This window comes from Tinamus guttatus, unplaced genomic scaffold, assembly GCF_059628265.1.
Source record: "Tinamus guttatus ecotype Peru unplaced genomic scaffold, ASM5962826v1 Tinamus_guttatus_pri_ptg000211l, whole genome shotgun sequence".
Classification (NCBI taxonomy): domain Eukaryota; kingdom Metazoa; phylum Chordata; class Aves; order Tinamiformes; family Tinamidae; genus Tinamus; species Tinamus guttatus.
Window position 1 is genome coordinate 5728525 of NW_028288745.1, and position 25146 is coordinate 5753670.

The window sequence follows — 25146 nt, forward strand, 5'->3', positions numbered from 1 at the left end:
GAGACGAGGCTGGGGCTACACCTCGTGATCCTGGCACAAGGGAGGTCACACCGCTACTGTCTCCTTGTCCTGCTGCACTAGGGTGAGCACAGGGCATGGCATCCCCTGAGCTGGCGGCGCCAACCTCTCACAAGAGTCTTGGGAAAGGTTTCCTTTGGCTTTCAAACCACTCGCCATACCCCAGTATCTCACTCTGGTGGCCTTATTTGTTCACCAGCCCTTCCGAGCGGCCAAAGGGAAAAAAAAAAAAACCTGGGCAGGACAAGACCCTATCTCACCAGTGCAAGAGGCAAGGGGTTGACACTGCTCCTTTGTGGCCCTCCAGGAAAAGGCAGCATCGGCACAGCCCACTGAGCGCGTGGGGAAAGGGAGCGCCTTGACCTTCAGAGGACACGTGGAAGACAGGCCACAGGCTTGATCGGCCGAGACAGGTGCGCCCGCGAGCTGCCGTCCACCTGGCCAGCCACAGCGGGAGGGCTCCCAGGACACTCCTCACAACCTTCACCACAAATCAGCCTCAAAGGTGCCAAGCAGCCCCTGCTTGGCGCGTCTTTTCCCTTCCAGCTCGCAGCAGGCTTTGAAGTTTTGGAAACGAGGCAGAAAAGGAGGACACGACTGACCAGGAGCAGGGCCTCAACGGGCCGCCAAACCTGGCTCTCACCAGGCATCCATATGATGCCATGGAGGTGGGAAGCGATGAAAGAAGGTGAGGCTTAAATGCACAAGCAGACTGGGCTGTGGTCAAGCTCTTGTTAGCCAAATGCCTGCCCCTTCTGGCCGATTCTGTATCATCTCAGCAGTGACAGGGAGCCAGCCTCTTCCTCTTCAAAAAGAGAAGCTATGAGCAACAAATATCCATGCTTTTGCCCCTTTGCCTTCATGTTAACTCTCGATCTGAAGTGAAAGACAAGCTGCCTGTTGAGCCCAGCTGCCCCAGCTCGGCCTAGCAATGCTCTTTTTAGACAGCAGACCCAGAGGCTGCTACCTCAAGGCCAGGCAAGCAGGGTCCATGGCTTGTCACCCCTGGCTTGCCAGACTGTGACACCAATGCAGTCTCCACACAGCTCAGATATCTATGAGGGTGACGATCTCTGGTTAGTCCTTGTGCTACCTCTCTTCCTAGTAGACACCAGCTGGGTTGAGAGCCACTTCCCTGTGGTGCCTCCATCCACACCAGGGCTGAGTCACATCAAGGAGAGCCCGTGGCTTAGAGGAGATCTTGCTGCTTTCTGGCCTCTACCTTGACATGTTCACCTTGTGGAGGAGGTAGCAGCGGAGCAGGTCAGCTTCACGCACGGTTCCCCGTGGCGAGCGATGGCCACGGCTGGATTAATTTGGGAAGGCGGACTGTCGGCTGATGTCAAGAAGCAAAAAACAAGCCTGGATTTCAGTGGCAATTAAGTTTGTATAATGCAAGAGCAGAAGGGCTGGTTAAAGACATGGTAACAGCTGAACTGTGCATCAATTTATTCAAATGCAGTTTTCTGTGAGTGGAGTACGTGCATATCATTAGCGCCAAACGTCTCTAATAAGACTGTCTCCACTACTGTGTCCAAAAGAGCTTAATTAACTTTGTTTCACGATGAGCCAGGGAGGCTCCTTGAATGTCTTTTCCTCCTAACATGAGCAGGACGGGTCTTGAGACATCAATAAAACCACCCCCTGCCCTGTCTCACTAGCGATAGGCTGCCTTGAACACCGTGGCCATTGGAGTTGGCCATGGCTTCTGGTTTGCTCCCTGGGCCAAACACACTTCTAGGGTGTTTTGCAAGACCACCTTCCTTTGGAAGCCCGTCCTTCCCTGCTGCCCGTGTCCACTGGAGCTCTCGTCGCTGGGAAGCTGGCAGCGGATACACGGCGCCTCATCGCCGGCTCCCCCTCTCCCCGCGCTGGCCAGGCTCCAGCAAGCAAGCCAGTGTTTGGTTAACGTGCAAATCTCTCAGTCCCGGCTTAATTAATCGTAATGAAATAACCTGTGCGTCTGCAGCCCGGGATGGCAAGTTCACCTTCACTCAGGCATAGGGCTGTGGTACTGGTGTAGAAGGGGGCCTGTGTTGAAGGTAACAAGAGCCTCTTCCTTCCACCTTTTTTTTTTTTTTTTTTTTTAATTTTTGTTTTCTGCATGCAAATGAAGTGGAAGCTTATTAAGAAGATGAGAGGCTGGAGTCTAATTAGCAGTGGGCCAAGGGGAGATCGGATGTAGCTGACTCAGCAATCGCTGGCGCAGTGTTTCCCCCACCCCGCTCCATCGTGTGGGCCCGGGGGACCGTGCGCCGGTCCAGACGGAGGGGATCTGCCGGCATCCAGGGTGGGAGGGAACCACAGTAAAACATTTTACTACAAAGCCGAATTACTCCAAAGACTGATGGACTGACTTGCGAGACCCACTCACGTTTATGGAGGTCGTAAGTTATATACTCCCGGTGAACGGGAGAAAAACATAACAATCATCTTTTATAGGCGAAACTTCCTGCGATATATTAAAGTCTCCAGCAAACGGACATGGGGTTTACTGCGTACTATAACTTTAATGCCTCCAAAGCACGCGGTTATTTTGGAAGGGTTATTAATATCAGGGGCGTGTTTGCCATCCCCTGCACACGGGTGATGGGCCCCTGCCGCCAGCTCCGAGTGTAAACTGCTGTTTGCCTCAGTTTATCCTTTAGTTGCCCCTCAAAAAACAAAACCAGGGCTAAATACAGTTACCCAAAAATAGGGAAATGTAGAGGTTTTTTTTTTTTTTTTTTTTTTTTTTCCCACTTATATACGGGATGGATGTATACAGAGAAGCAAAGGAAAGCAAGGCGAGAAGGGAAAAGGTGCGGAAGCGAGGCAGGGAGGAGATAAAAGCCCCTATGGTGAAAATGCAAACAATTATAAAATAAAACAGTGGGATTTGGCTGTCAGGGTCCTTGTTAGACTAGCAGAACTGGCTTAGTCTAATGGGGTGATATTTCTTGCCAGTTAGAAAACATGTCATCCCAGCTAAATTGGCTTTGCAATTTAGTGGTACCGCCTGCAGCCTCCCTCCCTCCTGCCCGTCCCCCCTGCCCTTCCCTGTGGAAAATTTTAACAGATGTGGAAAGTTTGGGAAGAGGAGGGGTGTGTGGGTTTTTTTTTTTTTTAACATAAGCTGTTTAGTTTGCCTTGCAACTCAAGGATTGGGAGCTGATTATCTAAAAAAAATTCATAGATAATTTCTAGAAGCACTGCCCCACTCCATCACTGGGGAAAACCCCCAGAAGCTGATTGCAAAAACTGCAAAGGAAAGGTCAAAAAGGGGGTTAACTGCAAGTTTTCAGCATGGGCCCCAGACACGATGCTCCCGGGAGAGCCGAGCACGAGGTGTCCTGGTGCCTCCCTCAACCCAACCCAACCCAACTCAACCCACCCCATACCCTGCACCGACGCGGGAGCTGCTCTCCAGCCTGACACCTCCGGGGTGCGAGGGGGTGGCTAAAGCTACCCAGAGGGCCCACGAGCGCTTTTTATTTTTTTTTCCTTGCAAAAAAAGTACGCCAGGGTTGGTTTAGTTTTTTTTTTTTTTTTGCAACAAAAGAAACTATTTATTTGGAATATGCATTACCAGTACAAATCAGGAAACTGTAAAACCTACACCTTGTTAGTATCGTCATAGAACAGAAAAGTCTCAATTGGAATCAGAAAGACAGAGGCCTTTTTTTTTTTCTCTCTTTTTTTCTTTACAGAAGCAGAAGAGCTTAAAGTTTCAAAAACAGATCAGAACAGAGAGTCTTTTTCTTTAAGGGATTTTTTTCTTTTTTTTCCTTTTTATTAATATTTGGAATCCATTCGGAAGAGGAAAAAAATTAAAAAAAAAAAGCAGGGGGGGAGTGGGGGAAGCAGAGAAAAATAGCAACTCCGGAGAACTGGGTCAGCTTTACAAGGGACAGAAAGGGCTTTGCAAGGAGAACAAAAAAGCAAACCAACAAAACCAACCCCCCAGGCAACGTCTGATTTACACTGTTTCAATAATAATAATAATTATAATAATAATAATAGAGGTGTATGAAAAAAAAAGGACTCCAGGTAGCCTTAGGATTTAGAAAGTAACACCCTAAATCCTAAACCGATTAGTGATGTGAAAAGTTCAGCTTTTTTCTTTTTTTTTTTCTTTTTTTTTTTTTTTTTTTTCAAGTCAGGGGAGGAAGGGAGGGAAAGCATTAAGGGAAAAATAAAAGGATCCCACTCGGGTGCTGTCTCCAGGCTCCTCCTTGCAGCCTGCCGGGTGGCGTTCCGGAGGTACCGCTGGGCTGGGATGCGGGGCAGAGCTGAAGGGTTCTCCAGGGGCAAGCAAAAAAAAAAAAAAAAAAAAAAAAAAAACCCAACTTGTCACATCACTTCGAACCCGGCTCAAAAGCGGAGGGGAGAGAAGCTGCAAGGCCAGTGTCTCAGGCAGGTGAAAAGAAATCCATCATCATCATCATCATCATCGCCCCTGCCCCCAAATAATGCCAATAAAAATAAAAATATAAAAAAAGTAAATTTCTGGGTCTCAACGTTAAGAAACATAAAGTGTTAGAATGTACCTATTAATGCTCGCTATTCCAACCATTTTTTTCTTTAAAGTTTTACAAAATGAATTACTGCCACTTTTTTTTTAAACATTGTGTAAGAAGAAATGAGTGTGCACAACTCTACACTTTTCTAGCATTCTTGAACTAATTCACAAATGCAAGAAAAATAAAAAAAATTGGGAAAAACAACGAACCAAACAAAAAAAAAAAAGAAGATGAATGTAGGTAGTTTGATGTTATAAACTATACAGGAATGAAGCGCTTGTTGCCACAGAAAGAACAGGGATGGGACCTTCCCCCTGTTCAATTTTGCGTGCTAAGAGGGTCGTTTTTATTTTTTTTATTATAAACACTATTAAATTCAGACTGCGTTTTTGGTTTTTTTTTTTTCTCCTTTATCTGAATATACAAGAACATTCATTATCAAATGTTCGTTATCATCAATACTACAAAGAACGAGACACAAATCGCAAGAAACAATGGAAAATGTTAATAAAGCTGAAAGAATCATTGAGTTTTTTTGTGTTTTTTTTTCATTTTTATTTTTTTTGAGTTTCTGCAGGTTTTTTGTTTGTTTTTTGTTTTTTTTGTTTCATTTTGTTTTTTTTTTTTTTTGGTATCGAAGTTCAGGTTTTTCTGGGCAGAACAACAACAAAAGAAAAAAAAAAGAAGAAAAAAACCACAACACTTCAGGGGAAGGAGGAGGGAAGTGGGGAGGAAAAACACAACTGAAAAAAGGGAAGAAAAAAAAGGAAAAAAAATTCAAAAGGCAAAGAAAAAAAGGTAAGCGACCAGCCAGCTACGACAATGCAAACTGGAGGGATAAAAACCGGGGAAGGGAAAGGGGAATTTTGCAAAGTACCATGGAGGAGCCGCTGCAGAGCCAGGGCAGGGCCGCGAGGCAGCTCGGCCCACGTCAGGCCCGCAGGTCCCGGGACGTCCCTGCTGGCGCCGCCGCTCGGGACGCGCGCGCGGCCTCACCTCCGCCTCCTGCGCGCGGGGCTCTGCGCGGGCCGTGCGCACGGTCAGGAGGCCGCGGTGGGAGCAGCGGTGACTGCGGAGAGAGAGGCCGAGGGAGGAAGAGCAGGAGCGGGGCAGCCTTTGGGGGGAACGACCCTCTCTTTGCTCTTGACTACCCACTGGTGCCCACTAAGGACCAGCTGGTGGACGGACGAGGCCTCGCTCTCTCCAGCTGCCCTATCTTGGCCTTCTCGGGGAAGAACACAAGGTCCCTCAACACCAGCAATGTAACAAATGAACAAAAAGCGGGACCTTTTTGCCATTTTCTAAATCCAGCCTTTCAAATGTGCTCCACGTCCTGCTCTGATCCCCACCAGCTCGGAGATGAATCGATTCCTCTCAATGGAGGGGAAATTCCCAAATTTGAAAGCAAGTGCTGGACAGTGCTCTGGGGTTCTTCCCCATGGAAAGCCAGGCACCTTTTCAGGACCGAAAACACTTGGCGCTGGGTTGTGGGCCAATCTCCATTATATTTTCCATTGGAAGGGAGGTTCCCCACACTGCTAGAATGATCTCAAGATGGCTGGAGACGCAGAGGCCATCACAGGTGGAGTGGAGAAGGAGAATGAGCTATGCACATGGGAGAGCACAAGATGAAGAGGTGAAGAGGTATTAGAGTTAGTCACAAGGTGCCAAGCCCATTACACATACAAAACCCAGGCCCTGATCCTGCAAACTGCTACGCTGGATGTGCAGAGGGTTGACTTGGCCTACTGGAAGAACTTGCAGCCAAAACTACTGCACGCCAGTGTCCTCCTGCCCTATCACCCACTGGCCAACCACATGTGGCAAATTTGTTATCCTGGTCTTAAATGAGAGGCCGCATCATCTGTCTAAAGGACGTTCCATGAGGAAGAAACCCTACTTATCACCAGTCACCCCAAAAAAGCAGACCTGTGGCTGGCCAGGGGATCGCTCAAGTTCTCCCATGCCTTTGGAAGCCACATTCCACAGGATCTCCAAGGACTGACACCACCAGCCTAACCTGAAAAAAATTCCCGAGGGACATCCACTCATCTTGCAGAGCTCCCCCTCAAGCAAACCGGCTGTATTAACAGTCACCAAAAGCACCTAATCCCTTCATCCTGCACATAGCCTGCGTCCAGCCTCTGGGATCTAACTTTGGCTTCCCTGAAGTAACCTCCAACCCTAGGAGCTAATAAGGGCAGTGCTGCCACAGTCTCTCCTCCATGCACCTGCCAGGCACCACTGTCTCTCCAGCATGGCTTGGGGAATGCAATGGCCAGAGGAGACTCCCAACCGCTTTGGACCCTATTGGCACTTTGGAAACCTGTGTCCTTCTTTTCCACAGCCCGCTATGCCCCTGACGCTTGCTCAGCTCTACAGCGGGTGGCCCTGCAGGCAGAAATACAAGCCAACACCAGGTGATGCTTTCTTCGATAGAAAAAAAATCCACTGACGGCCTCCTGCACAGGTCCCATCCATCATGACTTAATGCTTGATCATGTAAAACACTGTGGACGCGCTCGACGCTTTCCTTATCGGGGCTGATAATGTCTCACATGCCTCCTCCTGCTCTGTTTCCTCTCTCCTCTGCTGCCCGTCCCTAGCAGTATCGCAACGGAGAACACCAGCGGGTGCAAGCACGGCTTGGAAATGGCCCGGTACCTTTGGCAGAGCCAACAGGAGCAACAGTGGCGGAAGCCGGCCTTGTTCGGCTACGTGCAAGCGCAGGTGCGTTCACCTGCCCTGCAACCGGCACGGCCCGGGGAGGACTCGCCGAGGCTGCGGTGAGGCGAGGTGAGGCGGGCGCCCGCCAGGCCCGGCGCCGCGCGGAGCAGGAAGCGGCAGCTGCCCTCTGGCTGGGTGGCGTCTCCCTGCTGCGAGGTAGCGTGCAAGACACGGGGCGAAGCGGCTGGGCTGCCCGCGGAGGAGGGGAGTGAGACTCGACTGAGGTACGTTTTTGGCTCCTCGATGAGAAACCCAGCACGAGGCCGTGCACTGCTTTTGGTTTGTGTTTTTTTGTTGTTGTTGTTGTTTTATTTTTCTTTATTTTTCTTTCTTTTTTTTTTTTTGCGGCAGCAATTTTTGCTCTTCCTCCTTACAATCCTTCTACCTGTCGAAACAGCCTTCGGTGGGAAGGGGCAGGGATGGGGCAGGGGTGGTGTTGTGGTGGCGGCGAGGTGGAGCGAGGTGGGGAAGGGGAAGAGTGGCTTCTACCCAGAAAAGAAAGGGAAGAGAGTATAAAGAAGTGTCCAGATTGGCTGAAAAAAAGCATCCCGACGAAGAGAAGAGAAGAGAAGGAGTCTTCGCGTGTGTGCTGATTGGGTTCACCTCCAGTCTGACTGCTGCGGTGTTCGGAGAGGCCCCCTCCTCTCCTGCCCCCGCCGGGGGCCGGGCTCAGCCAGGGATGCAATTTGCCGGGAGATCAGTTGGAGGTATCAGAGTGAACGCTGCCAGGGCCTTCTGTGGGGGAGGTCACCGACGACGGGGTAGTAGCGTCTTGCCAACCTCCATTAGCCTGCAGGAAGGGAGCGCGAGACACAGCTGGATGAGCCACTGCCACATGCCCCCGCCACCACCACCGGCCCCCCTCCAGCCCCTTCCTGTGACCGTAGGGCCAGCTCAACCTCAGTGTTTCCTTACCCCCACACAGGACCCCCAGATTCCATCCCTCGGTGGGTTTCAGGGCACAGTTCCTCTGGCAGAGCAACAGCAGGGAGGGACTGCGGGCTGCCCATTCCAGGGGCACGATGCCTTCCCACACGCATGGCCCCAATTCCTGGGCCTCCTAAGAGCTGGGATGCTCAGCGGGGCCCCATGGCAGCCAAGCGGGCAGAGGCTGCTCCCTCCCGGCTGCTGCCGCTTCCTCTCGAAGCTGCCATCCCCTTCAGAGAGGAGCAGATGTCGTAGCCAGCCTCCTCGGCTCGCTCTGACATTGATTCAGTGCTGGGCTAATGAATCCTTCCCGGCTCCTGCCTGCGCTCGAGTCGGTAACAGCCGCCGTCCCGCTTTAGACATGCCTGGGCTGCTCGGCCGGCACCGGCTGCCTCCGCCGGCGCCTCCCTCCGCAGCGCTCCGCTGACGCGGGGCATCCATCACCGGCCGCCCGTGACAGTGCCGGCGCGCCGGGAGCACGCGGCGGCTGCGGAGCTGCTGGCGTCAGCGCGGCGCGGCGGCAGGCGGCCCATGCACCGCTCGCAAGGACAGGCTGGGGACATGGTGCCTCCCCAAAGCGCCCTGGGGCTTAGGGGAGGAAAAGTTGCGCTGCCCCAGGGCGAGGAAGAGGAGCGAGCCCCTAATTCTCCAAGACATCACAGTGATCATCGCTTCCCTGACTGTCCGCGGCAAAGGGCTACCAAGAGGCAGCTGAGCTGGGAGCAGCTACCACAGAGCTGCCCCAAAACACAAGCTGGAGTGGGGAAAACCAGCCTGCACCCGGGCACATGAGATGTAGACAGGGCAAAAGGCAGTGTCACACTCACCACCAGCTTGGGCACCCTTCCGCGTGCAGCCCCTCCTGCCACCACCTCAGCCCAGGGCAGCAGAGGTATTTAGGCCATGCAAAGACAGGAGCCGTGCTCTGAAGTTGCTACCGGATCTCGTGCACCAAAGTCTGCTGGACTTGTGCCCGCCTTGGGCACAGGTGGGAAAGCAACGGCCTTGGACACCCAGGAGATCCCCCACTGCACGTGGCAGCTGGCGGCAGCCCCCGCCACCCTCCACGCTAGCACCCACGCGCACGGCCCCGCGCATCCCCGCGAGAGCCAACATCCGCCCTTACACATCTTGGACCGTCGCAAGAGGCAGCAATTACTGCAGATTATCAGCCCGACAATGACAGGCCGTGTAAAGAGAGACACAGAGCCAACTCCGCCGCCCAGAGACTGGCATATTCAAGTACACTTAGGACATTAATAGCAATTTACGTGCCATCAGTGAGAGAGCACCACAATAGCGGCGCTGGCAGCCTCTTATTACGAAGCCTGTTATTTGTTGGAGTTACAAGCTATAATCACAACAGAAACTTTCAAAACCCTTATCTTCCGTGACGCACCAAATCTATTTCAGAGCCGTAATTGCTATGTCACCGGAGCGTTTGCTGCTTAATGCACTCAGATGCCATTTAGTGTTTGCAGGGTCATTACAGCGAGCAGAAAGGGGGGGAGGAGGCGGAGGGGGGCCCTTCGGAGCAGGGCTCGGTCCCTATTGTGCCCGACTATTTTTAGAGCGGCTTTCGCCTGCCAGCCACGGCTGAAAGGAGCAAGAGGGAGAACGTCTTGGAGACCGTGACGGCGGTCCCTTGATATTCAGCATCTCTCCCCGTTCTCCCCTTTCTGCCCTCCCTCCCTCCAAAATACGGGAAAGCTACACTGTACTCCAGATTGGGAATCACCTTCCGCTCTTACATGGAAGGAGCTTGTTTCTTGTGTCCTCATGATCTCCTCTGTCGCAGGATTCAGTGGGAAGACAAGAGGATTTGGGGAAGATGCTGATCCAGCCTACCATGGGGCTTGGTAGTGCCCAAAGACACTTCCCTCTACTCCACAGCTCTGCTCTGCCAGCCCAGTAAGGCTCCAAGGCTCCTTGGCTGCAGATGGAGCAATGGGAAAGAGGCCCCAGCGCTGACCATAACCCGAGCATCGTGGGCCATCCATTGCTACACGGTCTGGACAAGCTCTCCACACGGAGCCTGGGTCCTGCACCCTCTTGAAGACATGTAGCCACCATCCATGCTCGCCCCTCTGTTTCCAGGGTCCAACCCCGTTGTAGCCAGCAGAGTTCCCTGGAGCCTGAACAAAGTTTGGGAGCCTGTTGGGTATACTGTGGGTGGTAGCATCGGGACTACCCACAATGAAGTTGTGACATTCAATAAGGTCATATGGCCAACCTGTCCAGTCAGTCAGCTCTGCCTCTTTGCCCTGAATAAGGAGATCAGTTGATATCTGACCATACTGAACATTTGGGGATCTGCTGTGATAAGCACCTCCCTCCAGGACAAGGGAGGCTTCCGAGGAATCAGCAGTGACTGTTGCTCCTTGCAGAGAGGCTCTGGGGAGCCCTTGCACGTAGCTGTGATTGCTTCAAGAGGGACAGAAGCCAAAGACAAAACACCTTCTCAAACACCATGGGGATGGCCTTGCTGGCTGTCCAAGCTATGGAGCCACACTGACGGATTGCCAAAGTAACCGCTTTTAGTGCCCGTTCCTTTTATTGCTGCAGGTTTCGCAGCATTTTTGTCACCTCCAGCAAGTCTGGCTGCCTGTCAGCTCAGGGGTCGGTAGCTGAGTTTCTGCCTCATTTTTGATGAGCTTTCTGCTTTGCACAGAGACTGTCCAAACATCCTACTTTCTGTAGCCAAATCCTGTCCCACCATTCACCGGGCAGGCAGATGTTGGGCCAGCCACCAAACGCATTAGATACAAGGGAAACGGAGAACCTGATGGAACAGGAGTAGCCTCAAAGAGATTTCACATCTGCAATTTTTTGAGAGCCTGCTAGTCTCTCCTAGAATAAGCACTCAAGCTCTTATTAAGGGGGAACCCAGTCATCTCTGGCCAGCCTGAGGAAACGAAGCCACATGTGATGGGTGCTGGATGCACATCTCTCTTGCCAGTCCTAGTCCCCTGCCTCAGGAGGCTGAGGCACCGCAGAGCTCAGAGGTGGCTGCTCTGACATGCAGCAAGTCTTGGAGCCTCTGCTACCCCTGGGCTGCTGCCTCTGGGTCAAGGAGTCAAAGGGGGCAAAATGGGGCACACAGGCAAGCATATGTCAGCAGGCACCTGGGACCATGTAGGAATATCCAAAGTCACTTTCCCAGAGTCATGGTGGCAGCTCTTTTCCGGCAGTCTTCGGCAAAGACATCTTCCACAAGCCATCAAATTTGTGTGGCTCACAGACCAGAAGCCCCCGGTAGACCAGTTTTCAGTTGTGAATTGCAGCTTGTGGATGGGCAGAGCTATAGATGCTTTCTTGCAAGGCACCAGTTCTTGGAGAAAGGGTTCTCATCACAAGCATCCTACAGGTATCAGGGCCACTGACGTGCACTGTGATGATCCTGCTTTCAGCTGACAAGAGTGGATGCAAAAATCGATCTCGCACACCCTGCTACTCACTACCAATATCTTAATGACAAATACTGCTGCGTAAATACACCCAGCAACACGGAACAGCATTTGTAAATCAAAAATTTGCACACTGATGAACGTTAAAAATAGCCTCCCACATTAGTCTTTTAAACGATATATAAATTGGCCTGTCCAATTTTCTCTGCTAGAAGGTTAGAGATGGGAAGAACAAGGGAGAGAAGGAGAGGGTGTGCTGAAAGAGGTTTTGCTAAGATGATTATGACTCCTTAGTTGATTAGCTGGCTGACCTATACATTTGTAGCAACTTTATTCTGACTTACAAGTGTGCTCGTAGGTAAAGCCAGCGGAGCAATTGCACTTCATAACACAAGTGCATTGGCAGATCAGGGGAGCCCTGTCCTACAAAGATTCACCGAGATTCACTCACTCAGTGGTCAGCACTTGTCCCCAGATGGGTTCAACAGGGATTTAAGAACTTAAAATATTTAGCAAATTAAGGCTTGCAGAGTAGTGCAGGAAGGACAATACTTTGAGCTGGGGCTATCCAACAGGTTATGGGACTAAGAGTCTCACTTTTATTGGATGTCATCACGATAAGGACTTCTAAATCCTTTGCGAATCTCAGCTACGAGGACCCAGGGACACGTATACATGCAGACCCACCTGAAAAGGCATCATTCAGTGCAAAAACAAACCCCAGCCTCAAAGCTTGCAAGAACAGTACAATCAGGCACAGGGTCCTTCCTTCCTCCTAGGGCCATCCAAGGCAGGCAGGGCACCTCCATCGCTCCTTGAGTGAACACGTGAGGCCGCAGAGTCCTCCCCTTTCCCTGTGCAGAGCGCTTCCCACCGCGTCTCCGGCTGGGATGAGGAGCCAGCTGTTTTCTCTCTGCCTCAGACATCATCGCAGGTCACAGGGATGTGCTGGCTGGGACATAGCTGATTATTCTGGTAACGATGCAGAACTGACTGCAGCCCTTCCAGCCCCGCAGAGCCGACTGGAGCAGCGCGGGGCAGTCTGTCAGCCGTCGAGCCGCTGCGATGGGCAGACACACTCGCAGCACAGACACACAGGAAACCAGGCTTTGGGTATATTTTTGTCCTCGGCTGTCATGGCTTACATGCATTTAAAAATTCATCCTCCATCAAGGAACGCAAAGCCTATGCGTTGTCTCCCTTGCCAAGGTCTGTAACGGTGGAGCTGGGGAACCTGCTTCTGACTTCCCAGACCTGACGGGCTCTGGGGATGACTTAACCTCAGCCCTGCGCAGAGATCTTTGTGACAGGGCTCTTGACTAGGTTTCGGTTCATCTCCTCCCAGCGGCTCACAGGGATCCTCGAGTCATGCAGGGTTTGCACAGTTTTCTGTGTCACTAGCAGCCTTCTCCTGCAACCCTTTCTCAGCACTGAAAGATTTAGGAAAAACCTGCCCGCATCTCTGACGAGGCTTCAGGGTTCTTCTTTCTCATGCCTGGATAAAGCAGTTGCTTGGACTTTGCTGAGGAGCCACCCAGAAGGCAGCCACAGTTCAGGGACGGACAAACCATGTGGCTGTGGTTCATCAAGCACTTTGAGATCTAGTTGGGGAGACATGAAGTGACCATAAAAGCCACAGAGACATGCTGCCAGGCATATGTGGGAAGCAAAACATTTGGGGAGAAAGAGACACACAACCCAGAAGTTGCTTCCTCAACATCCTGCTCATCTCTGAATAGACTTCCCTGCTCTCTGCCTTGCCCTAGGTGCCTGCCAGAGTCACAGCAGTGCTGTCTGGGGAACTGCACCCCGTGGAACTGAGGAGTCATCCCCAAAACCCGAGTGGGCATCTTGTCCACTCACCACACGGCCCGTCCCTGCAGGGCATTCCCTGCTCCTGGCTCCTTTCGGCTTCTGCTGCCTTACAGAATCAACCCAAGCAGCCATAAAATCCCACACATCCCAGAGCCCCACCTGGGAAGTGCAGGGTGGACCACAGAGCCTCTGTCAGCTTGACAGCTCCAGTGATGTCCACGCCAACACGAGCTCTCCCATTACCACCACTGCCGATGGCCAGAAGCACCAGAACAGTTGTTCTCATCTTATTTGGCTTCCAAGCTTGTACTACCTCTTTCTTTTCCGCTCTCCCATCGTTCCCCTCCCTGCTTCACAATCCCCAGCAGCAACCCTCCCCCCAAATTTTGGCTTAACCCAGCCTACTGTTATTTTCCAAGCCAACTGCAACCATAATCAGCTCAGCCTCTTTCCTTGGGGGTATTTTAATATATACAAAAGTATCATCTCTTATCATGATCAGCCTCCGATTCATTTACTCTTCAAGTATTAAAAAGCCAGAAAGGGAATAAATTCAGCGCACAGAGAAATTAATGCGGAACGATAGGCTCTTTCATGTGGCATTTTCAAGCACCGTTTTTGCAATGGGCTTATGTAATGAGACATAATTATCTGCACATGTTCAATTACATTACTTCACAAATCCTCCCTGGCTCTGCCTCGTGACGTCGAGCTTCCCGCTAAGCCCCAGCTCCATCTCTGCGCACCCAAGCGAGAGGGCAGGAAAGCACCCAGCCCTGCCGACCGCCTCTCCCACCTTCTCCTCCCCGACGCGGTGCTGCGGTCTCCACCACACCAACAGCCCAAAGGATTTACAGGCCAGGTCCTGCCCTCAGCAAAGCCCAGGTGGCCTCCTGGGCCAGTAAGGGCGAAGGGTCTCTGAGGGAGACGCGACAGGTCAACGCTCCTGCACGTGGAGCTGCCATCCCACCTGGGCGAACTGGCCTAGGCAGCTGAGGCTGTGTTCTCCCTTCCCCGACACAACCGTGGAGGGAGGGAAGGCCTGCAGGGTGTGAGGCAGCTCTTTGAGTGCCTCCTCTTGCGTCATGTCTCCTCTCAGCACCTTCCTTTCAAACTGACAAGAAGCCACAGATGCTGGCTGGCAGAGCCGGGGGCTCCCTTCGCTGCGCTTCCAGAGGTGGATTGCTTGGAGAAGACACCCATGGTGCTGCCGGGGGTGACTTGAGGGCTAGGGCTGAGCTCCCCATCAAGACTCCTCTTCCAGCCCTTCCCACGAGCTACACAAGTGGCAAAGCACAACAAATGCTGCCTTCCTGCCTGTCCCAAGAGAATCCCACCTCGGTCCGTACCCCTCCTCGAAAGGGACCGCAGCGACCACACTGGCAGGGAGCCACGGTCAACCACCCCCTTCTCCGCGAGCCGCCCCAGCCAGCCACCGCAGAACCCGCTCTGCACGCACAGCCTCCTTTTGCAGGCTGCCCCCTTCTCCCAGCTTGCTGTCACCGCCGCTGAGATGGCGGACGATTGATCTGAGAAATGAAGTTGGATTGCTGTCCCAAATCTACACTCGGTTCTCCTTGTGTGTGTCTGATCGATTTTGCCCTGTACGACACAGCTTGTCGCTATGAATTTTCATGCTAGTCAGAACCCGCCAGCGCACCCAGGAACAAGTAGAAGATGTTTTGAAGCCTTCCCTCCCCCTCCCACCCTCTCCCATTCCTGTTGGGTGAGCTTGCTTTGGGTGGCGCTTTCCTTGGCACTTCCTTTGTGACCGTCCCTATGACCAACCCCATGGCCACTGCACTGCCAACATCCTCCCCTCTTCCCTGGCCCAACTCGGGCTCTTGGCTGGGGATGGGTTATTTTTAGACGGCCGCTCGGGCTGCCGCCATGGCCTCCTTGCCTGGGCGTTCATGGTGACATTCCCCACCGCCGCCGCACTAGGTGTCACCTGTTTAGCAGCTCCTCTCAGCGGAACGCGTGTGGCCGCAGGTGCCACGCGAACGCTGATCCGCTCTGACAGGCCTAGACGCCAGCTGCCTGCACAAAGCCTGCCCAGTCGCCACTTTTTTTGTGGGCAAGACTCTGCCGTTGGCGTGACCGATACAGAAGCAATAAACTAGGTGACCGTAAAAGCAAAGACAAGTCCTACTAAGTGGCATTCTGAGCCCTATGGCTTTGAAATAATTGGTAGTGAGAGAACAAAAATGGAAGGAGAAGGAAAAAAAAATAAAACAAGAACCCAAGCCTATTTTTTTTTTCTTACACTGATGCCCTGCGGACTATACATCTGACTTGCTGCGAGTCCGTCACTGTATCCTCCTGTCTGGCTGATAACATGGCGAAGGGTATCCACCTAAACAAACCAACGACAACAAAGACACAAATTAGAGTGGAAGAAAGGTTAGCGGGCAAAGCTGCTTCCGTTCATCTTTGGCATGATAAAAACAAGGGAGTAAACAGTAATAGTAATAAAGGTACTTATTTAAAGAAGGGAAAAAAAAAAAAGACCGCGATTGGTTTTGGAATGACATCTGAGGGCGAGAGCTGTTCCTGCCTCCCTCGCCTCCTGCCAGCCTGCCCCGGTGGCCCTGTCACACTTTGCTGTTGGTCTCAAGTCTAGGGCACACAGTGTGGCAGGCGTGCAGGTGGGGCTTGCTGGAGCAGGGCGCTGCAGCCACCTGACCGTTGCACCTGATGACCCATTTAGCTACCCTACCCCTTGCCACCCTTTGGTCCCGAGTGCCAGGAGGTCATGGCCATGGAGGGAAACCCTCTGAGTTGGGTGAGTGCAGCTCCCCGCTTGGTTTCAGGGGGCCCGGAGAGACAATATACCTACCACCACAAACGTATCACCATCTCTCCTCCATGTGCCCCCTTCCTCTCCCTCCGCTACCCATCCTGGCCCCGTGAGCGGTACGCGAGGTGAGGACATCCCATCGCCCATGGACGGCACGCTCTCCTGCGTCCAGATTTGTGAGGGGAGCAACCTTGGCTTTAGGAAGCTCTCTTTGCCCAACATGAAGGTGTCAGAGTGACTGTCATTTCCCAACCTGATACAAAGTTTTGCATGCCAGAGAGCAGACTCACGGCACATCTGGATATCAGATGGGAAGTGGGAGATCAGAGTGACTTTTTTTTTTAATTCTTTATTTTTGCCCAAAGCATGGGCTGACATTTCAGTAATAGTGCCCAAAGTTGCCTTGCTCTGTCTTGCTGGTCTCTAAATGGGTGGTGAGAATGCCTGAGCTTTAGGGAAATGGGGAGATGATGAGTGGGTGGCTTTTAATTACAAAAAAAGGAAAAAAAAAAAAAAAAGAAAAAATCTAGCTGCTGCGTATTTCAGCACTTTCAGCAGACAACTGGTTCGGCATCAAAGGAATGAATGGAAGCCTTGTAAAACGAGACACCAGTCCAAACATCTGGCCCTTTCCCTTGCAAGAATAAAGCAAGTAGAACCTAAACCTCAACTGTTTTCTTTTGAGTACATGCCTGTTCTCCTAAACATCCTCTCCTCCTAATACGACTATCAAGCCAGAGCCAAATGCATTCACAAAGTGTGGGCAAGTTTCCTCAAGACCATGGTTTGTTGGTTTGTTTGGGTGTTTGGTTTTGGTTTCTTTTTTGATCGTTTTGATCTTTGGTGGTTGTTGCTCTTGCTTTTTTTTCATTTGGTCGGTTGCTTTTTTGCTTTGCTTTGTCTTTTTTAAGTGTTGGTTGGTTCGTTTGTGCTGGTTGAGATTTGCTCTTTTCGGAGGGGAGGGAGAAGTGCCAATACAATCAGAGGCTCCTCCAACACTAATGCATTCGCTGGCAGTACATCGGATGGGTCCCTACCTGTGACTGCACGTTGGCTCCAACCTGGGCCCCTTGGTAAGAATCCCCATTGAGAGACTGCACGCTCATGAACAAATCTCCAGAGTTTGACATGTTAAAAGAACTGGAAGAACCTGGAAAGGAAAGAGTGAGGCACCTGAATCACAGAAAGGAAAAAGATCCACCCCATGACTCTCAGCCAAGAGGAAGGAACAACATGCAAAGCAACCACAAAAACAAAACACACAGTCAGGTTAGTAGTATGAAGAACAGAGCAAGCAAAAAAAAGGATGCACTCTTAAGGTTATTCAAAGCCACATGTTGTTACATTTCAACGTCAAGAATGTGTCTGAACGGCTCCTCAGGTGGAGGAAGAATTCTTCATGCTCTGGACCAAGAGAAACAAAACTCAGCCTGGAAGACTTGGACAGCCTTTTTTCTTCATTTCTGGGCGTCAAAATCCTTCAGGCAGCTTTGAAAATTTTGATTTTTGGAGGTGTCCACCCAGCAGATTGCACAGGACAACTGAATTACTCAAACAAGCCTTGCTATCAAAAGCAGAAGCCTTTGCAGCAAGGCTAACCAGACGCATGCTACTGTGGCTGCTGGAAACCTCAGATCCGTCGATCAGTCTGGTTGTATCTATGCTGCACTGCCCTCTGCAAGGTGAACACATCCAAGTACCATCCAATTGCAAGGCCAAAGCTCCCACTGAGGGAGCGGAGTGTGGAGTTTTGCCTTCAGGACACTGCAATAGTAGCGATGTCACTGTCACTCCACAGCAAATCCATCACTGGTGGGAACTGCAGCATGCCAAGAGTGAAGGTGCACAAAAATGTGAAGGCACCTGCGTAGCCTTCCATTACCAATCACTTTGGCAAGCGTCTTTCATCGTGATGGGCTATGAGAGAAAGCAAGGCTGTCATTTTTTCCTACTGGGCCAGCTGCCCAAGAAGAACAAGCTATGTAAGCAAATTCCCCACCGCATGCACCAGTCGCCAATGTTAAACTAAAAAAAAAAATGGTATCAGTGAAGACAACTGGGTGGGTTAAGAAAAAAAGAACAATCAAATGATAAATTAAAAAAAAAATCTTCCTGCCTTCGCAGAAACAAGTTTTTCTGCTTCCAGCTCTGAGATATCTGAGTGCCTAACAACTGCTGAACAGGAGAAACAAACCCATCATGTAACTGGAAGGTGGGTGGGAGGGAAGGGGGTTAAAAATAAATAAAAAGGTTTTATGGGATTATTCAGAACTTATCGTGCAGATCAGCGCGTTAAGTGTGAGACAGCTCAACGTGCAAGGTTTGGTTATAAACATGACGTTAGCCTTGGAAAGGAGAGACTTCAGGGGCCCAGGTCAGCTACACTTTCAGATCCAACCCCAAATACACTCTTGTCTTCTCCACTGCCGTTTCCAGCTTGGAAGACTGGCAACCACAGTCCTGGTGGAATTGCCCAACTATGGCTCATGCGTACGCTCTGAGCACCCCTCTCCTGGCCTGCGCTGGAGGGAAGGAACCCTCTGCACAGACTCCAGCTCTTCCCTGGAATCAAGCAGGAAGGCTTCTCTGATGGAAACCACCTACAAGAAAGGTCAGGGAGCAGAGGGGAGGTCTGCACTAGAGGATTCATGTTCACTAAGCTGTCTACTGCTCTCTTTGCAAAGGGCTCTTCTACCACATGCTAGCAAGTCTTGGAATTAAAGGCAGGCAGAAAAAGTCACTGCTAGATACAATGTTCAGGATAGTCAAGAGAAAGACCTATCCTGAGCAAAGCCCTCCCACTCATGCCTGGAAGGGGCAGAGCCCGGAATGGCTCCACTGTTTGTGTTCACTGCCAGCCCTGCGCAGAGAACCATCAACCAACGGGCATAAAACAACCAGGACTAGTCGGGAGGCAGCTGTAACCACCACCTCCTTCGGCCAGCTGCCAAAGGGCACCTGTCACCTCCCAACCTCTCAGGTTATGCCACCCTGGCACTGCTCAGCTGCAACCATGAAGATGGGCACTTGTCATGTATACCAAGACGCTTCTTACCAGGTTTTCTAAACCATCACTTGAAACACTGGGATAAAAGCAAAGGCCAGTAAGATGGTTTTGCACTCCCACAGCAGTTAAAAAACAATGACTTTTCAGGTGACCCTCACAAGAAGCAGAACATATTGTCCTGTTCTTCCAAGGTGAGCAAAAACCTTTGAGATGACACTAGTAGTCAGTGGCAGAGCAAGTAGGAGAATCTGACATCCCTGAGCAACTAGCAAGATACTGTTATTACCCTATCCCCAGCAGAGCAACATCTTCTATCTTCCCCTACCAAAATAAAATTAGAATAAAAATAAAACCAACATAAACTTAACCGATATTTTATTGAAACTTAACAAACTTGCCTGTAAAATTGAGAATGGGAGTGAGGAAACAAAAATAAACAGCTACAAAGACTAGTTCTGAAAAGCGCCGGTGTCTTGGAAATCATGAGGAGCGCTGGAGATGTCACTTGCAAGATATACACTGCTATTGGCACACAGTATTTTTACAATATATGTGCATATCTAAACGGTAAATATGTCTTGCTGCTGATGTGGATGCAAAGATAAATATGCGCATACCAATGGCCTGCACGTATGGATGCATTTGTATCACAGCCATAATTGCAGAGAGCCCTTTATGCTGCCTGCTCTGCTGTTTCAGCAGTCTGCTCTGTATGTACTAGCCATGTGTGAAAATTATGATGGCCCAAAGTCTCAGAGAAGCAGCTAAGAGGGGCTGATGCACTGGGGTGCTTGGGAGAGGAGGCAGGAATGAGAAGAGCCCTCAGAAATAAGATGCTAGCATCCTCAGGTGGGGAGAAAACAGGGAATACAAGTCAAATCCACTGGAAGAAGCTCCATCATAAATCTAATCTGTGTCTCTAAAAAGCTCCATTTTAAACACACCAGAGCTTTTCAATGGTCATAAATTAATCTCAGAATCCTCAAGAACTGAGATATAATGATCATCTGTGAGCTTGTAAACTCTGGACAAAAGGGCTCTGCTCTTGACATGTAAATCCCCTGATGCCATAGCTGGAACAAAGGACACCAGGGAAAACAACAGTCACTGCAGCTTGGAGCAGTGTGGAACAGTGGTTCATCTTCAGCCTCTGCATCTCCTATCAAAGCTAAGGCCTATCACAATCATTCCTTGGTGCTGCATTTCCATCGAGCCAACAGCAATTCCAGTAAACAAAATAAAATAAAATAAAACACGCTATGGCACTCGGATCTTGGTTTTGGGTGAAAGTCTACATTTACACAATGCCCACAAAGGGATCCCTTCAATCCCTAACACTCATGATGAGCAAACCTCCCTGGAAGCTTGCCTCCAATTAAAAATTCCTCACGGGCTTGATTGCTGGTATGTTTGCAACATCTGCAGTTCTTCAGGGCGCTCATTTGCCAGTTTCTGGAATGGTGTTCACCCCCGAAACCTTCATCTTTATGTGCTGCTTCATTCCACCCTCCGATGGTCAGGCTGAAGTCAACTTTCCGCACTGAAGTCAACTTCCCGTCACGTACACAAGACCTGAAGTCACCGCCATTGACACTCACACATCAAGAGCACAGAATTCAACCCCACCTCTCATACAGGAGGTAACTTTTCCTTGCGCTCCACCATGGCCAAAGACGTTGGAAGAACCTGATAGATCATGCAGCTCCTCATCTGGACAAAGCCAGTAAGTTTGACATCAGGTTTAAAAAACAAATAAAAATATTCTGAGCAGGCCCAGCAGGGAACTTTTCGTTCCTTTTCCACTTGCCATGTATTACTCAACCATGATCAGGATCATCTCTCCACTGAAGCTCTTGCAGGGTCCTCTCCAACCCTGCACTCTGGTGCACTCTGAACTACAGGTGTCACAAAAAGTGGAGGAAGAGAGGACACAGGAAAAGAGAGGACACAGAGCACAGCAACAATCAGGCCAGTGTCAGAAGAAGTATGTTTCCAGAAGCATGTATGTCTCCATCAACGGCTTTGCAAGAAGGCTTTTATGAAACAAAAAGATGAGTAGAAAAAAAGGAAAAATAACAGCCCAGGACAATTTTGGCTGCTCTGCACAGAAGATTTCACTGGATATCATCACCTGCTTGTGGTCCTTGAGGACTCTGGTTGGCAAAAGGGTCCGTCCAAGTTAAATAACTTTCATTTACCATGTGTTTTTTGTGCTGAGATTGTCCAAGCAATCAAAGTGAGTTTGGGGAGTTGTTAGCCCAAATGAGCCAGACATCTCAGCTTATCTGAACATCTGGCTGATAAAGCCCAGCTGTGCATATTCGGGATGAAAAGGTGTTTGACATTCAGGCCTGGGTGACTGAGGATGGGGGACCCTACTTTAGAACGTGCCAGATGGCTACACAGATGCAGTCTTTGCCCTTGTCAATGTGTGGCCAATCTCTTTGACTGACTGTAGCCATTCACTGATCTCCAGTAACATGGGCACCAATGCAGAGAACAGATGGGCCTGCGTAGTCACAGCAGAAATGAATTTAGCTCCTGTCCCAGGTCCCATCACACACAGTTCCACATCCTCTTCCAGCATCACAGTCCTCCAGGGATTACATTGCTGTTGCTTCTTTCTCATGACCTGTCTTCTGCCCATTCTCTTCCCAAATGCCTTTATTTAAATAGAAAGCCCTCAAAATTCCCAGCAAATCGAGCCTCTCTTCCGCTTCCTTCCTCACCAAAGTTCTCAGACAATGTTCGGGAAAAGTGCTTGCTCTGTGACAGGAGTACCACCATTCATGTTAGTTCTTCACCTCCTCATCCATTTCCATGTTCCTTCCAAACACAGTCCCTCCCCAGGGTTATTCAGCACATCTGAGGACTGGATCCTCACCGGTCTGAACACAACGTTCCACATCTTTAGTGGATGAGTATTTCCCACCTGGCATGCACAGCTGTATCCGTTCACCAGGATGACCTGAAGCAGGGAAGGTCACACAACTTCACACATGCTCTTGCCCAGTACAACACAGCACAGGGATGCTTGGTGGAGGTGTTACATGTACATGGCTCAACTGAGGAGATCTCAACCTGGCCTATCACCATTGGAGATAAAATCTTGAGACCATTCCAGCTGCCTTCTTAGGAGAAGAAAACGAGAACTTCCAATCCCACCAGCATCACAAGCTGATCCAAACCCGTCCTGAAGAGGGGTGTCCCCACTGCCTGCTCTCCCATCCCGTGACTGCGGCGTAAAGAGTAGATTGACAGGAATTGATGGTCCAGATTGGAGCACACGTCGTTTCTCGCAGAACAAGGATCTTCATGGCCAGAGAGCCCCTCTCACATTATTGTGCTTCTTTCCCACACGGGTCAGTGTTTCTGGAGTACAGACAAGTGAGCCAGATAGAAGACCTGGGAGCTCAAGTCTCACACTTTAATAACAAGACTGTTTGTCCTTTCTTAGAAAGTGGAGTGTTATCCAGGGATTATCTTAGTCATTTACTGCAAGGTACCGGCCAATTTATCTTCAAAACAGCCACATTATTGCCTGTGGGGAAGTCGCAGAAAGACACTTGCACTAGAGCACTATTTAACTGGCCAGGCACTGGGGAAATGCCTATTCCACTATACATAGACACATATAAGTCATTTGAAGCTTTTCCCTTGCTATTCCATGGCATTGGGCTTGACTCCAATCGAAGAAAGAGGAAAAGGAACGAAATCTGTGATGTGCCTCATGTTGGCGCGGACTGCAGGACACCACCACGTGCAGGAGGGTGTCTTAGACAACACGCAACTCTGCAGTCTCCCCTCCAGGCTTTTCTACATGGGAGGAGGGGTTTAACATCAACACACTCCATCTGATTAAGTATTTTGAGAGAGCTGCTTGCAAAGGATGACATTTTAATAAATGCATCAAAATCTTTAGCAGTTAAAACAATGGAAAGAAAAGGAAAAAAAAAAGATAAAGAAAAGAATCAAAGTTTTGCAAACCATCTATCCTTGCAAAACTCCTCCTGAACCTCCTGAGCACCTCACCCAAACCAGAGCCCATTGCAGCTGACCCTGCACTTGCAGAGGCACCAGGGATGCCTTCCAGCAACGCTTCTGACCTTGAAGCAAAAGCTGCAACACCTCCTGCTCCAGGTGGGCTAAGCGTCTCCTAGCAGGTAAGGCCCCTTGAAGGTAAGCAGTTGTGTGCAGGGGCTTCTCTACACTGGCCAACTCAATAAAACTGCAAAATGCTTCTGTGCAAACTGTCACGTGCATCACTGGGAGGTGTGGATGAGCTCTCCAGCATAGAGATCAACCACCGTTTACCACCTGAGCTCCTGGATAACAGATGGTCTTTCCCCTCCCGTGGAGGACTGATTTGGGAAACCAGCCAGAAACCCGCACTGGTGCTTTTCCATTTGCTTGACCCTTGGCTCTGCTTTCTCCACCTTCCTCCCAGATCCTCTAGATCCAGGGGTGTTTTCTGGCATGGGAGTCTTCTGGTACTGTCACAGGCAAAGCTGCCCTCACTATATAGGCCTGTCATGGTAACTACCAGTGTTTGCATGATGTACCACCAATGGTCTGTTCAACATCTGCCTTCTCTTCCCACCCATCTCTCCCTTCACTGCTCCGTCGTGTCCTTCCTTTTTATAGCCTGATAACAGCTTCATGCCCTGGAGAAAGGGTAGCGTGAACAGACACCAAGCTCAAAGACACATGTATGACACATTCCCCTTCTTCCTCCCACCCCTAAAAAGAAAACAGACACACAGAAACTTGTAGTACGGATAATTTTAGGCACAGGGCACCCATTAAGTTAACTTTTTTTTTCTTCTTTCTTTTAATGAGGTCCCAGTTTCCCCATCTCTCCTGTGAGCCGAGCACAACCAGAACAAGGCATTCCCACCAGGCTGGGAGCGTTGGGATCCGGCTCGCCTGGCTGTGGGCGAACCACGGAGCAGTGTCTAGAGCAGGAACGAGGCCTGGCCAAAGTGCTCTGTGCCTTTAGCCCTCTGAGCACACAGAATGGAAACCATGTCACACGGGGAGGAGAGGGGCGAAGGGGACAAAGCAACCCACGCATTTCAGTCTTTTTGCATATGGACACCAATGAAATTCAATTGAAATTCTTCAACCGAAAGTAAAATTCACACACACTCTTGCAGGGATCCAGACACTGTCAGGTAATCAGGCAGAGGTAACTACAGTAGAAGGAAAAGCAACCCTCAAAACAACCCCCAAAATGGCATGAGCTGGGACACTCCACAAGTGTTGGGTTCTACTGATTAGAGTCACTCATGCCTTCAGCCCCTGGCAAAACAGAACACATATGCAAGAATTTGTTGGGGGGTTTTCCCCTCTTTTTTTTTTTTTGCACACTCTTCTTCCCTTCCCCCAAAACAAGCAAGCAATCACTCAAGCATCTTTTTTTTAGCTAGAAATTTCCCAGATTTTGTGTTTACCATCCATCCATATAACCCCCAGCACGTCACCATCAGTCACACGGTCTGATCACATCTCTTTTGAACAACAGCAACAACAAAACAGAACGGAATGGGGAACCAAGAAAAAAAAAAAAAAGGAAATATTCCCCTCCCAAAGCAACCCCAAATTTAGAAACCCACTTTTTTAAAAAGACCACAAAAGTGAGCCAACCAAATCAAAAATCAGAAAATCAAAGGGAGAAAATATGAGAGAGAGAGAGAGAGAGAGAGTTTAGAGGGAGGAGGAAAAAATGAACAAAAAAAACGAACAAGTAACAACCCAAAATAAAAAAAAACAAAAACTAACCAGCTGAATTGGGAGTTGAGGGTGAGTTAGCCTGGCTTCCATGGGCTGACACATTGGTAGCCGTGACAGCCGTTTTGGCAGCATAAATATTGGCTTCCTCTTGAAATTTACCTATGTTCTTCTTGTACCGGATTCTCTTATTTCCAAACCAGTTTGATACCT

The 25146-nt window shown here is 50.1% G+C and overlaps 1 protein-coding gene across 2 annotated transcripts in view; it reads right to left on the reverse strand.

Moving 5' to 3' along the window:
- Nucleotides 1-7718: 7718 nt before the first annotated feature.
- LOC104574603 (pre-B-cell leukemia transcription factor 1) overlaps nt 7719-25146 on the reverse strand; it is a 119075-nt gene continuing 101647 nt past the window's right edge. The window contains exons 6-9 of one of the 2 annotated variants that reach the window (XM_088524492.1): nt 24985-25144; nt 17234-17346; nt 15663-15752; nt 7719-8037 (exon numbers count right to left, since the gene is read on the reverse strand). In XM_088524492.1, the coding sequence (XP_088380618.1) occupies nt 7945-8037; nt 15663-15752; nt 17234-17346; nt 24985-25144 (456 nt within the window). In that variant the 3' untranslated portion in view covers nt 7719-7944. The remainder of the gene's footprint in view (nt 8038-15662; nt 15753-17233; nt 17347-24984; nt 25145-25146) is intronic. The other variant, XM_088524493.1, reaches the window with a different exon arrangement.